Genomic DNA, 17336 nt, shown 5'->3' on the forward strand with positions numbered 1-17336 from the left:
GCAATGCTACTACAAATATCGTTGGAGTTGAAATCTTGTAGAAGTAGTAATAGTAGTCACAGAGGTAGTGCTGTTATTGCCCATAGTTACTTTCTTAAGATAAACTTATAGAAGCAAAATTGGAAATGTACATTTTAAGGCTGTTGATATGTAGTGTTATTTTGGCAGATTTACTTCCACACCAGCAATGTTGGATCATTTCTATTGTTGTGCTTTCAAATCAATAAGGATATTATCTAATTTGTTAACAATTCAATAAGGTAGCCATAATATCTTACTACTAGAGGCCCGGTGCACACCATTTGTGCACTGGAGGCGATGGGGGGGGGGGGGCGGTAGGGGGAAGGTCCTTCAGCCTGGCCTGTGCCCTTTTTACAGTCCAGGAGCCCTTGGGGGGATGTCCAACTGACAGCTTAGGCCTGCTCCTGCTCCTGTGAGCTGTGAGCTGTGAGCCTGGCTTCTGGCTAAGCAGCGCTCCCCCTGTGAGAGTGCACTGACCACCAGAGGGCAGTTCCTGCATTAAGCATCTGCTCCTGGTGGTCAGTGCACATCATAGTTACTGGTCGTTCCACCAGTCGATTTGCATATTACCCTTTTATTATATAGGACTAGAGGCCCAGTGCACAAAAATTTGTGCACTGGGCGGGGGGGGGGGGGGGGGGGAAGAGGGGTCCCCCAGCCCGGCCTGTGCCCTCTCGCAGTCTGGGACCCCTCGGCAGATAACGACTTGCTGGCTTAGGCCTGCTCCAGGGTGGCAGAGGGCAGGCCAATCCCTAAGTGCAGCCCCTGGTCAGGCTCAGAGCAGGGCCGATCGGGGAGCTGGGGCGCCGCCCCCTGTCATGCACAGAGCAGGGAGGATCAGGAGGTTGCGATGCCACCCTCAGTCACGCACAGGGTAGACTGATTGGGGGGTTGGGGCACCACCCCCTGTCACACTCAAGGCAGGGTCGATGGGGAGGAGCTCCCCCCTGTCACTCACAGAGTAGGGCCAATAGGGGAGTTGGGGCACCGCCCCCTGTCACGCACAGAGCAGGGCCGATCAGGGGGTTGAGGAGCTCCCCGCTGTCACTCACAGAGTAGGGCCGATAGGGGAGTTGAGGCACCGCCCCCTGTCACACACAGAGCAGGGCGTATCAGGGGGTTGGGGCGCTGCACCCTGTCACACTCAGGGCAGGGCCAATGGGGAGGTTATGGCTCTACCCTGTCACACACAGAGCAAGGCCCGTGGAGGGGGGTTGGGGCGCCACCCTCTATCACTCACAGAGCAGGGCCGATCAGGGGGTTGGGGCGCTGCCACTGTCCCACTTGGGGCAGGGCCGATGGAGAGGTTATGGCCCTACCCTGTCACACACAGAGCAGGGCCCTTGGGGGGGGGGTGTGTTGGGGTGGTGCACCCTGTCACACACAGAGCAGGGCCGATCAGGAGGTTGGTGCGCTACACCCTGTCAAACACAGAGCCGCAGGGCAATCAGGGGATTGGGGAGCTCCCCCCTATCAGGCACAGAGCAGGGCTGATCAGGGGGTTGGGGTGCTGCCCCCTGTCACTCACAGAGCAGGGCAGATAGGGAGGTTGTGGCCCCACCCCCTGTCACACACAGAGCTGCAGGGCGATCAGGGGGTTTGGGCGCTGCCCCCTGTCACGCTGATCCTGGTGCCGGGAGCCTCGCTGCTCCGCTGATCCCGGTGCCGGGAGGCATATTACCCTTTTACTATATAGAATAGAGGCCTGGTGCATGGGTAGGGGCTGGCTGGTTTGCCCTGAAGGGTGTCCTGGATCAGGATGGGGGTCCCCACTGGGGTGCCTGGCCAGGCTGGGTGAGGGGTTGAGGGCTGTTTTCCGGAAGCGAGTGACTGAAGCTCCCAACCGCTCCTTGTTTTCTTTTTTTTTTTATTCTGGGCCAGCTTTAGCTCTGAGGCCTCGCTGCTGAAAACATCGATACAATGTTGCTGTCTGGCTGAAGCCGGCTGAATAAAAGCTGGTTTCTGGGGTTTTGTTTAGCTTCTTATTTGCAACATAGTACATAGTTACTTAGAGTTGCAGCTGAGAGGCTGGCAAGTTAGGTGGGGAACGTTGGAATCCGCAGTCACTGGAGCAAGCAAGCTTCCCTGCTCGCTTCAGTGCCTGGCTGCCGGCCGCCATCTTGGCTGACAGTTAATTTGCATATACTCACTGATTAGCCAATGAAAAGGGTAGCGGTCGTACGCTAATTACCACGTTTCTCTTTTATTAGTATAGATTATTACTATCCACTGATGTACCATTTAAATTAATATAAAAATGGCATTTCCCAGCCTAAAATGATGGCACTAGATCCTATGTGGCAAGAGCAAAGAGTTGATGTCTAATATTTCTGGAAGGAAATGGGATTGCTGTTAGAGGAAGCCTTAAATATTATTTACTCCACTCTCTGCAATCATCAAATAAGAAACTTGAGGTCTAAAGAGTGAAAGTGACTTGCTCAAAGTCACCTACCTACTAACTATTAATACCTACCAAGATTAGACCCATAGGCTCCAGGCCACATCATTCCTATCTGCTTGGGAAATGAACTTACCTTTCTTACCAGTTTCCAGAACTACATCAAGTTGTGGTGTTTCTGAACCTGAATTGATAAGCCCCTGTGAAATAGTTTAGATTTTGTGCTTTATTCAAGTCAGATTCTTTTTTAATTATGATAAATATATTTATATTTTCTTGATGATAGTCTTATGACAAGTACTGCCATGTGATTTCAGTGCCCCTGTTATCTTTGTATCACAGGTCATAATGGTGAGGCACACCCCCAGAATCAGATGATCTGGATTTGAATTCTGAATCCATCAGTTAATAGCCACACAACCTAGGGCAAATTATTTAATCCTCTGTGCTTCAGTTTCCTAATCTTTAAAATGGGTATAATATTTGTATCTACCTCATAATACATGCAAATTGCTTAGGACAGTCTGGCATGTTGTACAGGTTAGCTATTATTAATGAGGTGTTTTCCAAGGTGGGCCCTAGACACCTCTGAAGTGGAGGGGACCATCCAGGAATATATTGCCTGGAATCAGAATGAGGTGTAAGTGCCTTTGGGGTGCTGTTGTCCATGGTGCTGAATCATTGTTACATGATTGCCCTGTAGGACATTGTTGGTTCTGTGGAGTTGGTGGAGGAAGAGACACAGGACTGCTCAGAGCCTTCCACAAACTAAATCCTGGGCTCCTGGAATGAACCATAAAATGAACAATCCTTCCTAGGACTGAAAACCAGCACAGACACTGGAGGGAATATGGGCTTTGCATTCAGTCAGATATGGGTTTGAATGATATCTCAGCTGCCTGCAAAGAGTCTGATCCTAAATATGGTGGCATAATAATACCTACCTTGAAAGATTATTTTGAGGATTATATTAATGAAGAACAGGTAGCAGATTCTCAGTAAGTGTTGACTATTGTTTATGTTGTTGTGGACAGCAGGCAGTGGAAGAAGGAAAGAGAAAGGAAAGAATAGAACGGGAGATCAGAGGATGTCAGAGGAGGGAGGGGTGGGAGAGTGAAGTGAAGAATGCTCACGGGCCAGCTCACCACAAGTTCCTCCTTGTCCACAGGAACTTACCAACCTGAACATGCTTTCACACACGGTTCCAAACTTGAACATTGTCTATTTAGTGTGGTTTGGTGTGGTTATTGCTAAAACACATTCACACTCAAGCACACATCACACCTCTGCCAACACAACACCTGGTACATTCCCAGTGTTGTCCTTTTCTAGACCTGCCTGCTCCCCGTGCCATCCCTCGCAGTGTCTCTTTCTGGAACGTTCCGTTTCTGACATAGGGATGAGCTGTGGTGAGAATGGAGCTGTCACTTTCTCACCCTCTCAGGTTTTTCTGTTTGTTTTTTCCCTTTCACTTTATGTTAGGAAACTCCTATTATCTGGTCTATGCCTTCTTGAGATCATTTATTAGGCACACAATGTCACAGGAAGAGTGTGAAACATAGATCCTATTTGTAAAGAAAGGAAAATTCTGCAGGGAGTATGCCATACCATAAGAATTTTAGGAGCTAGGCATGATGACAGGCAGTCTTGGGCCCTGGCTTTTCTGTAATGTTTGATTGCTTCAGGAAAGTGGAAATGATTTGACCCATCCAGAGTCTGGCTGCCTTAGGGCCCCTTAAGGAGAAGGAATGACTTCAGGCATTCCAAGCTCCTCTTCTTAGTCCTGCCCCTTACATTAGTGTAAAGCAATGGTTACAAAACACTGGCCTGCACTCGAATCTCTGTATGCCTGGGGTGGATTTAAAGAATTTGCTTTTCTTATCCTCCCAATGATGCCAGTACTGCTGGTGTGAGGACCACACTTTAGGAACCACTGCAGGAAATTTTACTTGCTATGACTCTCTTAAACATTTTACAAATAATTCTCATAACAGCCATGTGAAACATGTATTAATTACTATTAGTATTCCCACTTAGAGATGAAAAACAACCTGTTTAATGTCTCATAATTGTTACGTGGTAGAACAGAAACTTGAATTCTGGTGTCTGTAATTCCAGTGCCTGACTTGTGTTCAATTCCTTAGACAGAAGTCTCCCTGACTCTGGAGGTGAGTCGTTCTCCTCTGGTAGTAATTTTGTGATGGAAGCCTCCTGTCGCAGTCCTCTCCCCAGCATCAGCACCTCAGCTGTGGAGCCCAGAGTCAGATTGCAGTGTTGGAATTTACGACCCCACTTCAGCATCCCCACTGTAGCGCCCCTAGTGGCAAAGCCAAGTGAACATTCTCCCACGTTTTGAGAATAGTTAGAAGTGGCACCAGGGCAACAGCAATTTTTTTTATTGTTGTTCCAACTCTCATGTTTCCTCACACTTCCTGCATATTTTGCATTCTATTCCATTTTGTGATTATGTTTTATATAATGTAGATTTTACCCCTCAAAAAGTATTGGCTTTCCAGGGACATGCCATGGTTTCCCCACCAGCCTCCAACTTACCTTTCAGTTCCAGGATGAGGGTTTAAGCTTTCCACAGTTGGCTTATTGGTGGTATCAGCACCTAGCACAAGGCTTGGTCCTTTATGTACTCAATACTTATTCATCCAGAGGTTGTATGGTGAAAGGAAATTCTTGACGTTGGGACTAAACAAACTTGGGCTCAAATACCAGTTCTGTCTTACTTATTTTACAGCTGTAAAATGGGCATTAAAAATATCTTCTTTGCCTGGTCGGTGTGGCTCAGTAGTTGAGTGTTGACCTATGAACCAGGAGTTCACGGTTCAATTCCTAGTCAGGGCACATGCCCGGGTTGTGGGCTCAATCCCCGGTGTAGGGTGTGAAGGAGGCAGCCAATCAATGATTCTCTCTCATCACTGATGTTTCTATCTCTCTCTGTCCCTTCCTCTCTGAAATAATTAAAGAATATATTTTTAAAAATACCTTCCTCCCAGGGTTTAGTGACTGTTGCAGATAAAGTGTGCAAAGCACCAAATGTGTCATCCTCTATAAATGGAGGTTGCTGCTGTGACTTGTTATTATAATGATTGGTTGCATGGGTGAATAAGTAAATGAATGAATGACCCACACTCAAGCTGTGATGCCCCTGGGCTGTGAACACTCCTCAAATTGACAATATCTTCTTATGCCAAAGGCAGCCCTTTCAGGGAACACATCTCAGCTTCTCTCAGCAGCCTGCAGGCCTCCCCTTGGTACTCACCCCTAAACACGCACACACACACACCCACACACACACACCTGAGCAGCTCTGTTGAGCCTAACATTTTCACAACTCTCCAAGAGCAGGGATTCTTATGTTACTCTGAGACCACTAATGGGATGCAAAGTCCTCAAATACAAGTAGCACACAATTCCAAGACTTTTATTTTTATGTTTGTATAAGGATTATATGATGGTAATTTACAAAATGAGGTATTAGGGATTGCTCATATTTGCTATTCATAAACTCAAATTAGCTCATTACTAAGTACCCTGGGGGCTCTAATTGGGTTATCTGTGAAGTCAGGCTGTCTCTAAGTGCTCAGCAACTTCTGCCTCCTCATTCAGCCAGATGTTAGAATCCCGTGACCTGGAGAAGGTCATGTTGTTATTGCAATGTCAGGCTTGTTTTGAGTTGGTTGTGGTGTTCAGATACTGCTCTTCTTGTCTTTTAATTCTTTTTAATTAGAAATTATAGTTTTTTTAACTTCATCATTATCTGATTAATTTGTGGAGGATATTTGATTAACCCAACAGCATGCATTAAAAGGTATTTTAGGCCTCTAATTTCCCAATTACTGGATTTTTAAGACACGAACATGTTCAAGCATGAATCAAGCATATTCTCTTACTAAACAGATACACATGTAATCTGCCCTCAAAAGTGCTTATGTGGTTGCTTTGATTATTTATGACTGCACAACTAACCACCCCCAAACTTAGTGGCGCCACAATCATTTTATTCTTCTGCATGATTCTTTGCATTGGGGTTCAGGTTTGGCTCAGCAGGGACAGTGGGCTCCCCTCCCCATCGTGTCTACTAAGGCTTTAAAATCCAGAAGGGCTCCTTGTCTTCCATGTCCAGCACCACAGCTGGGATGGCTTAGATGACTAAGAGCCAGAAGGAATGGCTCGCCCAGGACCTTACACTGGGGGTTTCAGGCCTTGTTATCAGCGGGGTTGCTCAGTTCTCTGTGCAATACTAAGCCTCCTTCTGTCCATGTGGTTTCTCTGTCATCTCCCCCCCAAGGTGGCTGGGCTTCTGCATGGCAGTTCAGTGCTCCCGGGAACACAAAAGTGGAAGCCTTCTTGACATTTAAGCCTGACACTGGCACAGGGTCACTTCTACTGCATTCTCTTGGTTAAAGCAAGTCACAGGCACAGCCCAGACTCAAGAAAAAGGGACTAAAAAGGGCATGACTATCAGGACGAACGGTTTCTTGGAGACCACCAATGTAATCCTACTACAATTGATGAATTCAAACAACTTAAACAACTCCCAACATACTATCGAGTTAAGCATAATAAAGTGACTATTAGAAGTTTATAGATTATAGTTTATAATTATACTGGAGGTCCGGTGCATGAAATTCCAGCACGTGTGGGGGGAGTCCCTCAGCCCGGCCTGCACCCTCTTGCAGTCCTGGAGCCCTTGGGGGATGTCCAATTGACAGCTTAGGCCCACTTTCCACCAGCAGTCGGACATCCTTAGCTCTGCCACAGAGGTGGGAGAGGCTCCAGCCACCCATGCTGCACTTGCCAGTCGTGAGCCAGGTTTCTAGCTGAGTGGCGCTCCCCCTGTGGAAGCACACTGGCCACCAGGGGATAGCTCCCTTGTTGAGCATCTGCCCCCTGGTGGTCAGTGTGCATCATAGCAACCAGTCATTCCTCAGGTCGATTTGCATATTAGCCTTTTATTATATAAGAAGTTTATAGGTAATTATCTTAATAAAATTTGTGCACTGATATATGTTTTTTATTATAAGATAAGTGACTCGCAAATAATATAATCAATAATTTTATGCCAACCTGTGCCTTTTGTTCCTCTCTAATTCTTTGTTACCACCCAGTTCTTTTTCTACTGAGATAGGCAACCAGGTGTGGTAGGATCTTCTGCTCCACACAAATGGTCTTAGTCAAAAGGGTTCAGAACCACCTTTCTGGTGATCAGGAAATGAACCCTTACAAATCTTGTAGCAGCTGGACCTCCAAAGCGGGCAGGAGACTGTTTTTACCCTGAAGGAGTTCAGTCTCACAGGGCCACTGGAGAAAAGCCCAAGGAGACCAGAGAAGATATGCCCAACCTAGTGCAGGAAATTAAAGGGAGCTTCTTAGAGAACTTCTTTAATGTTTGAAGTGAACTCCAGAGGCCGCATGAGCGTGACTGAGTTGAAAAAGGATCAGCAGGAGCAAAACCCCAGAGATGGAGCAGTTATTAACATGTGACTCTCCACAAGTCTGGGAAGAGAGGAGTTTTTATCTTTCTAACTTTTAGTCATTCTTACCTTTTAAAAATATACTCATTATGGGTTTGTTATAAATCATCAGATGCATAAAATAAGCTCCCCCGATCTGATGCCATATTCATGAATTAATGTTTTTTATGAGAGCACAGAGGAGATGAAGAGGTGTTTGTTCCTGGATAATTGGCTATGGCTGATTCATTCAAATGAATAGAGACCCAGGGTGCAATTCAATGCCCATTGAATTTGCCATCTTCCTCCTGATTTGAGATTTCCATGCTGACATCTGTTCAGAAAAAATAGAGTTTGATCCAGTATGTGAAGTTGCAGAGCTAGAAAATGACTTAGAAACCATTATTCCCACCCCCTCATTTTACAGACACGAACATTGAGGCCAGGGAGCTGAAGCTATTGCTGAGAGTGGAATAGCTGTAGGGACATAAAACACCCTCTTCCCATCCAAGCCTGACAATATCCAATCTGAGTGTTATTTAGGAAACTCTATTACTTTTTTTGTCTGTCAGTAAAGATGTGCAGGGTGGTAATAAGCAGACTGTTCATACTGTCATGAGCCTCCCAGACAAGAGCAATGCATCAAGCTGCTGAAAGGAAAATGCTGGATGATGTCAGTAGGAGCAAGGCCTCTTGTATGTTAGCTGTCATCTTTATCAAAGGGCATAGAATCAGAGGGGGCTGTCATGTGAGAGGATGGTCAGCAGGTGCCATTTGGAGAGCCAGGCAGCATTTCCTGCCTTTAACTTTTCCTGATGAAAATAGAGAATCGTATAGCCCATTCACCAAGAAGCCAAGCACTGAGCTACCATGGCACAACAGAGATAATAACATGAGTTTTTGTTGAGTTATTGCAACATATATCTCTTTATCTTGTTACTCCTTCTCAGCTCCTTCAGGGCTCTTATTCTATTTTCCTGTGTCTGCTCCAGATGCATTAAATGGCCCCATACTTCCCTGTACATATCTGTACCACTACTCTCACCAAGTCACATGTTAATTATCTTTTGGGGTATCTGTCTCTAACACAAGACTTTCAGCTACCACGATAGAGAAATAAAGAGGATCTATGGGAACACAGCTGGGAGAAGAGCTTAGTTTGCTCAAAGAGTTCAAATACCTATAGGAAAGAAGCAGAACCAGACATATGAGTAGTGGTTCACTATGGGAAGGCAGGAGTAAAGGGCATTCCAGGTAGATTAAAGGCACGGTGTGTTTGTCAGTCCATTAACTACTGTTTGGGAGGTCCTATACTGGGACACCACATGCTAAGAGTAGGGAATAGGTTGATTTGGCTGGAATGTGGAGCAGGAGGTAATTGGGGTGAGGTTGGGGATGTGAGCTGTACCATGGATAAAGAATCTTCTGGAACTGGCTAAAGAGCTTGCTCTTTATCCTGGAGGCTAAGAGAGGCCTCTGGAGGATGTAAGCAGGTAAGTGTTGGAGTCAAACTTGGTTCTAAATGAGGAAGATCTCTTGAATAGATATGGAGTGATTCATAGGATACATGGTTAAGTGGAAAACAAAACAAAACAATGTGTGAAAGACAATCCACAGATGGATTGGTAGATAGATAGATAGATAGATAGATAGATAGATAGATAGATAGATGATAGATACCCAGAGGTGAGATGTGTGTGTATACATGCATGTATTTCCTAACTCTGTCCCTTTCATGGCCTAAAACCAATGCCACCCCAGTAGCAATGAGCACAACTAGTGCTCACACCTTGGTTTCAAATATGATTCTCCACTAAAAGAAATCAGGGCTTTGGAGAAATGGCTGATTTCAGGACTAGGACTGAGGAAGGACAAGATAAGCCTGAAACATTTTGTAGTCCCAGAAAATAAAGATGTGTTCACAGAATGATAGGTCTATGTCTAAAGAACAAAGAACCATGTCAAATAAGCTTTCACTGACCAAATCTGGGGCAATTCAAGAATCAAAACAAATAATGATAGCAATGAATTATAACCCATTGAATAAAATAAGAATCCATTAATATAAGTAAATATATAAAATCTAAATACAATATACATTTATACATATTTATACATTGTTTATATTCTTATATATTATATTTATCCTATATAATAAAAGGCTAATGTGCAAATCAACCGAATGGCAGAACGACCAGTCGATATGATGCACACTCACCACCAGAGGGGCAGAAGCTTAATGCAGGAGTTGCTCCCTGGTGGTCAGTGTGCTCCCACAGGGGAAGCGCCGCTCAGCCAGAAGCCAGGCTCATGGCTGGCGAGCGCAGCGGTGGTGGCGGGAGCCTCTCCCACCTCCACAGCAGCGCTAAGGATGTCCGACTGTGCGCCCCGCAGGAAGCGGGCCTAAGCTATCAGTCGGACATCCCCTGAGGGCTCCCGGACTGCAAGAGGGCGCAGACCGGGCTAAGCAACCTCCCTGAGTGCATGAATTTAGTGCAGTGGGCCTTTAGTAGTTAATAGTTCTTTATACAATATGTAATATTTATAGTATAAATTAAAATGTATAAATAAACTGATATAAAGAAGTAATGGAGAAAACTCTTCCTCAGTAGAATCCCAACTAATAAATAAAAAAGGAACAATGGGATTAGAAATTCACTATCATAGTAATAATTAATCCTGTCAAAAATCATCAGTGAATGCTAAACTAGTGGATAAAAGTTTGATGAGTAATTACAAAATTACAACAACCTGGAGCAGGATAAAATCAAGTACATAAAGACTTTGTACCCAATTGCACTCACCTGGTTGCTTAAGTCATATTGCTGTGTTGTATTTGTAATAGGATGAAAGCAATGATTATTTATTGAGTGCCCATGGTATGATAGGCATTGTGCTAGGTAGGGTTTGGGGGGTAGATTTTTTGCATATATTATCTGAGTTAACCATAACACTAACTCAGTGAAGTTTTTAATTAGCATTCCCATTTTTAAGATAAAGAGACCAAGGGTCAAGAAACAAAAAATGTGTCTAATGTTAAATAGTTATAAGAGTCATGGCCAGGATTCAGATCTCCTGCCTTCTGATTTTGAGTTTCATGTAGTTCTCTCATGCAGTGTGTCTCTGGGCCCTCTTAGAGCGCTATGCTTCTGAAAGTATGCAGAATACATATCAGAGAAGCATTCTTACACAAAAGCATTGGGCTTCCTACTTTCCCCTCACCATATCCACTAAACGCCTTGCCTCATTTTCCTCATCTCAAAGGGAGGAGGCATAGCTTCTTTTACATGGTTGTCGTGAGGACTACATTAGATAATAGATGTAAAGCATAGAGCACAGTGAGAAATAAGTGTTCAGCAGTAGTGGTAATACCAGTTGTAATGTTAAATTCCCTGGTATGATGGAAAATGTTTTTAAAGGTTACCCCTCAATTTTGGACTGAAATGAAAATCAGAGGCCAGATCATAAAGAGCTTTGTGTATCATGTAAAGGAGATTACATCCAATTCTATAGGCAATAGAAACCACTGAAGAATTTTATTACTGAGAGAGATATGATCTGGTTGGCAATTTAGAGCCAACCAAGGGGAGGAGAGCAAAACCCAAGGCAGGGAGAGCAGCAGGATGCTGTTGTCAGAAACCAGGCGAGAGAAGACGAGGGTCTGGGTCAATGGACCAGCTGGTGTGATGTAGAGGAGGGAACACACAGTGGACAGTCACTCTCTGGGACTGGTGCCCAGAGTTGGCAGGAAAGGAAGGGGGAGGTGCTCAGGCTGAGTATTGGTTCCTCTCAGGGCACAACCAGAATGCAGAGGAGAGGCAGGTGGGGGGCATGGGAAAGGGCCAATTTGGAATGGCTTGGGATATACAGGGGAGTCCCAGTGACAGCTGGATATTCAGATGAGAGTGAAGAGAGAGTGCAGGTTAGAGAAGCATGCCTGGGAGTCACTGAATCTGTGGAGGAGGATGAGAGTCCTAAGGGGAGGGATGTAGAATGAGGAGAGGGCTCAGGACGGGATTCTGGAAACTCCGATATATAATGATGGCAAAAGGAGAGGCAGAAGAGACTGAGGAGGAACACTCATAAAGATAAAAGAAGCTCAAGGTGGTTGTTTTGTGCCATGGCAAGGTCTGCAGAGAGAGCAAATGAAGTAAGGAAGGCCTGCAACGTGCCTGTTGGATTTGGCAATGAGGTTACTGGGGACCTTGGCAAGAGCAGGTGCCAAGGAGGAATCCAGTTGGCTGGTAGATTCAGGAGAGACTTGGACTTTTTAATGAGAGAAACTACAACTTGGATGCAGGCTTCTCACTCCCTGGTCATGCATTCCCACCTACTGTTGGAGAGCTCTGATTGATGGAAGGTCTTTACAGAGCCCAAATCTCCCTCCAGTTCTAGTTTAGCCTTCCAGGTCTACTCTTCCAGAGAACTGTACAAATCTGTCTCCTCATGGGGTGGCTTCCTCCAGCTCCTCTGCCATTTCTCATGTGCCTCAGGCTCCCCAGATCTGCCTTGAAGTCCGATTCTCCATGATGGATCCTGTTTTGTTGAAACTGGGCTCATTCTTTGGTAACACTGGTCTTTATTTCTCCTCCTATTAGGTTGGTTGGTGGCTTTCCAACATTTTTTAAAACTCAACTGAGAATAAGAAGTATATTTTACATTATGATCATTATACACATGTATATATAACTGAAAGGAGATGTACTCTTTTTGTTTGTTTTTTGTTAATCCTCACCTGAGGATATTTTCCCCTGTTGATATTTTCCCCTGTTGACAGAGTGAAAGGGAGAAGGAGAAGGAGAGAGAGAGAAACATTAATTGGTTATCTCCCGCACATGCACCCTGACTCAGGGCTGGGGATCAAACCTGCAACCCAGGTCCATGTCCTTGACCAAGAATCGAACCAGCCAGGGCAGGAGATGTAGTCTTATTTTCAATTCCATTTCATTTCATTCCATTCCATTCTCTGCTATTCTATGTTATTAAGTGCTAGTCTTGGCTCACCACATTCATTTCACAACCCACTACACTGATTTAATGACTGACGGTGGGAGCCAGGGTGCTAGGAGAGGCTCAGAGAATAAGATGTTAAAGTGTTTGTCAGACTCTATCTCCCTCTCCTCCTTCAGGATCTCCTGCACTGGGCCCACAGGCCTGCCCTCTAATCACTTCTTTTATGGTTCTGAGAGGAAAGAGAGCTGCTTCAGTCACTAGGATGTAAGCCAGGCTTGGGGGTTATTTGCATTTCCAGAGTGACTCATCAGAGGAAGGTGGGCAGCTCTAAGGTGGGATTTAGAGTCAGTGGAGGAGAGAATGGCTCACCTTTCAAATCACCCCACAGAGGCTACTGTCCTTGTACTTACATGAGGCATCCAGCAGCCTGAGGCATTACAACCTCCTTTCATAGGAGACATTTAAAATTTCTCCAAGTTTAAAAGTATGGCTACCTATTCCTACAGGCCACCTATCCCCACCTGTCAGACACCTGTCTGGGGTTGTGCTGGTCTTGTCTCCATGACCTCCTCAGGCTTCCATGAGGAAACATCCTTCCCCTGAGAACCATCCCATCCTAAAGTCTTCCAGCAAAGGAAATTTGGGGATTTTTAAATAAGAAAAGATGCCTTATGTGTTCCAGCACTCTCATTCATAATGCCTTTTCTACTTCTGCCCAGGGAGAGCAAGGGTTTCTGGATTTACCTTGACTGCAGATGGAAGGATGTTCCCTGAGGAATAGCAGAGGTCTTCGCTCATCTGCTGGAAGGTACCCACTGCTGCCATAGACACTTTGGTCCTCGAGAAATCTCCCGGAGGGCTTGTCCATCGCATACCTGCAATGAGCCAGGCCCTGGGCTGGGCCTCAGCTTCACCCTGGTGAACAAAACTCCATCCCCAGCCTCAAGCGCTCATACCCAGCTTAAAGATGAGTGAAGAACGCTGGGTCTCCCTCACTTCAGAAGAATTTGACCAACTCCAGAAATATTCAGAATGTGAGTAAATGGATTGAGCCATCTGGGGTGGGACTTCCTCTGGATTGGGGAGAACATTTCTGGAGAGCAGAGCAGAAAGCCACAGAGAATGAAGTTAAACCTGACAGCTTATATTTTCTTATAAGCACACAATTAGTGTCTTAAAAATAAATAAAACAATTATCTTTACACTCTGTAAATGATATATGCTCAGCATAGAAATTTAGAATATGCAGGAGAAAAAAATAAAGACTAGGTTAAAAAAAAAATCACAGCTAAACTCAATGACCATTTTGGACATACTCCTTCTGTGTTCATTGCTCTACATGGTGAGTTCCTGAATATATCTTTATTTCAGCCTGCAATTTTCACCTAAAATAATATCGTTAAGTATTTCCTCAGATCATTGAAACCTCTTCATAACATAATTTTGAAGGGCTGTAGGCTGTATGGTTACAATGTTAATCATGTGCTCTAATATACTTGTGTTTGGACTCAATTTTTTTCCCCCAATAAGATACAGAATTCTGATGCATGTCTTTTTCTTAACTTTGTTCTGGAAAAGGCTGGACTTTCCAGTGGGGCTCTTGGTTGCAGTAGTTGCACCCAGGAACAATTCCTGTGCAGCAAAACACAGTGGTGGCTACACCCATATTCACACTCGGCACACAGCTGTGCCCCACACCCCCCAGGCCTCTGCCAATCCTGACTAGTGACAGGAATCTCCCCAGACTGTGGCAGAACTCCAGCTGACCATTGCACTCTGCACATGTGGTGACCATTATGATTATCACCCTTGATATCGTGTGGCACCCATGTTCCACTCATAGTCTTACAGAGCTTTTACCTGCACTGCAGGCCCCACCCCTTTGTACTAATCACCTCTCCCTCACGTTCATTATCTGGATGCTTTTGTGAATCACTAGGCCTGTAGCATGTTGAATTGCCCTACAGATCTTACCCTGGTCATCTTACAAATGCCCTTTTGTCAGCCTTCCCCTCTCCCCCAGGATAGACAGCCCTGTCCACAGCACTAGTCTGGGAGTCAGAAGGTCAGGCTCAGAGCCAGCGCTGGCTCTTGCTGTCTCAGCATCCTGTTGTGCAAAATGAGAGGGTTGGACTAGATGGTCTTCCTATGGTTCCCCCACCTAAACCTAACACCCCATATGCTCCCAAGGTCAATAGAAGTTCTCTCTCCTGGTACCCTGGAGCCCATGGCCTCTTGTCTGACCCCTCAATGGGTTTAGAGAAACTATGTAATGTAGTGACAAGGAGCAAGGCATTGCCCTCCAGAGTAAACTCCGTTCAATTCAGTCTGCTCTGTGCCAGGCTCTGTACCAGGCTCTGTACCAGGCCCAGGCAGCAAAGTGCCAGGCCCTGTCAGGATGAATAAGAAGCACAAAGGGAAGGCTTGTCCTTGAGGAATGAAACTAAAGGAAGCCAGCAAACATACCTGTGAATCTGTGGGAAATGGCAACATTAGGATGCAGGGCTGGTGGGGTGGTTTGGGAATGTTGATTATAAGATGACAATGACACGTCTACTTCTGCATTTGTATGTGCCAGGCTCCAGGGAGCCAGCAATGAATGAGACGCAATCCTGCTGTAAAGAGCTCCAAGCCCAGTGGGGGAAGACAGACAGGACTTAAACAATGATGTTCAGTATGACAGGTACCAGTGAGTGGGGAGCACAAAGGAGGAGACCTAGTTCAGCCTGAAGGGGAGGCTTTCAGACTCCAGAAACACTACTAGGAGGGAGGACGGGGAGGACATTCCAGGCAGAGGACTTGGCTTGGGCAAGACAGGGAGTAAGACAGTCATCAAGGTAGCTTTCACGAACTGCAAAAAAAAAAAAGCTGCAAGCAATTGCCAGGCTGGGAACTTTGAGTTCATGTTGGTGGGTGGTGTGGGGGAAGTTGGGCAAGAAGTGGAAAAGTAAATAGGACCCCATCCTGGGGGTTGCAGCTTTTTAAGTGGGACATCCTGTGGGCCCCAGGAAGGTCAGTGGTGGGCTTGGGTGGAAATGAGGGTTAGGCTATAGCTCTGACTTGGGAATCCTTGTGTAGAGACAGCAGGAAAGAAAAAAATAGGAGTGAAGGCCCTTCAGAGAGTAAGAATGTGAGGAGAGAAATGAGAGGATGGATATTGGGACATAGTGCATGCCTACCACTGGGGGTCAAAAAAGGAAAAAGAGTTCGTAGGAGACACACAGAGAAAACCCAGCAAGACAAACTAGTGAACGAACAGTACTAGTTGAGGCAGCTAAGGGGCAAAGGGGGTCCAAAGGTGACAAAGCCATCCAAGAGGCAGGGGGTGCAAAGAGATCAGAGTATCTGGTAGGAAATGGCTCCTTTGTGGTTCTGGTCTTTCAACCATCAAGCTTTGTCTTTCTCAGACCCTTCGTCATTTTGTCCTAGAACTGGGTGAGGTGCTCTGACACCATTGTTCTAACAGGAGATGGGGGAAAAAAGATTTAGTTCTTGGAAAATGATTAATCCTCAGAGGAATCCCTGAAAAAGGCACTTGTACCAATTTTAGACACATTCTGGTATTCAGTTAGATTGCATTGCCATAGCAACAGCTCTTCCATAACCACTTACACAGGAGCTTTACAATAGCAGAGTAACTGAAGTGGACAGCCTGAGAATTGGTAACTTTTCCCACCAGGGTTTCCAGGTGGGAGAGCCCAAGAATTTTAAGGCAAGATGCCTTGGTGTGTTCTGTTTGTGTAGCATAAACCCTGTACCTTCTTTAGTGGCCTTTTATCGCAGGAGAAGCCATGTTAAAACTGCCCTTGGAAACATATGTATTTATTTTATACTAGAGGCCCGGTGCACAAAATTTGTGCACAGGGTGTGTGTGTCCCTCAGCCCAGCCTGCACCCTCTCCAATCTGGGACCCCTCAAGGGATGTTCAACTGCCCAGTGGGATCGGGCCTAAATGGACAATCGGATATTCCTCTCACAATCCAGGACTGCTGGCTCCCAACCGCTCACCTGTCTGCCTGCCTGACTGCCCCTAACTGCTTCAGCCTGCCAGCCTGATCACGCCCTAACCACTCCCCTGACTGCCAGATTGCCCCTAACTGCCCTCCCCTGCAGGGCTGGTTGCCCCCAACTGCCCTCCCCTGCTGGCCTGATCGCCCACAACTGCCCTCCCCTGCCAGCCCTCTTGTGTCCACATGGGGGAGGCCATCTTTGACCACATGGGGCTGCCATCTTGTGTGTTGGAGTGATGGTCAATTTGCATCTTACCTCTTTATTATATAGGATGTTTAATTACATATGTATACACATATATATGTATACCCATACATATAGTTGGCAGGAAGCTTAATGTGAATCAGTAGTGTAAAATACTTGTCAAAAAAGATAATGTGATACTAAGACATTTTTTTGTTACAAAATAAAAACAAGTGCAAAATTTGAAAAACCAGAAGGTGAAATTAAAAGGTACTCATAATCCCATCTCCCAATGGTAACCACTA

The 17336-nt window shown here is 45.5% G+C and overlaps 1 protein-coding gene across 7 annotated transcripts in view; it reads left to right on the top strand.

Moving 5' to 3' along the window:
• Positions 1-17336, top strand: part of DGKG (diacylglycerol kinase gamma) — a 200826-nt gene that overhangs the window by 22926 nt on the left and 160564 nt on the right. For 4 of the 7 annotated variants that reach the window (XM_070406626.1, XM_070406627.1, XM_070406631.1 and 1 more), the window contains exon 1: positions 13802-13871. Coding sequence is in view for 3 of the 7 variants with exons in the window: in XM_070406629.1 (XP_070262730.1) it covers positions 13805-13871 (67 nt within the window). In the remaining 4 variants the exon portion in view is untranslated. Of the gene's footprint in view, positions 1-13556; positions 13872-17336 lie in introns of those variants that run through there. The other 3 variants (XM_070406629.1, XM_070406632.1, XM_070406630.1) reach the window with 1 other exon arrangement.

Source organism: Myotis yumanensis, unplaced genomic scaffold, assembly GCF_028538775.1.
Source record: "Myotis yumanensis isolate MYYU_CA2020_CCGP unplaced genomic scaffold, mMyoYum1.0.hap1 SCAF_2, whole genome shotgun sequence".
NCBI lineage: Eukaryota > Metazoa > Chordata > Mammalia > Chiroptera > Vespertilionidae > Myotis > Myotis yumanensis.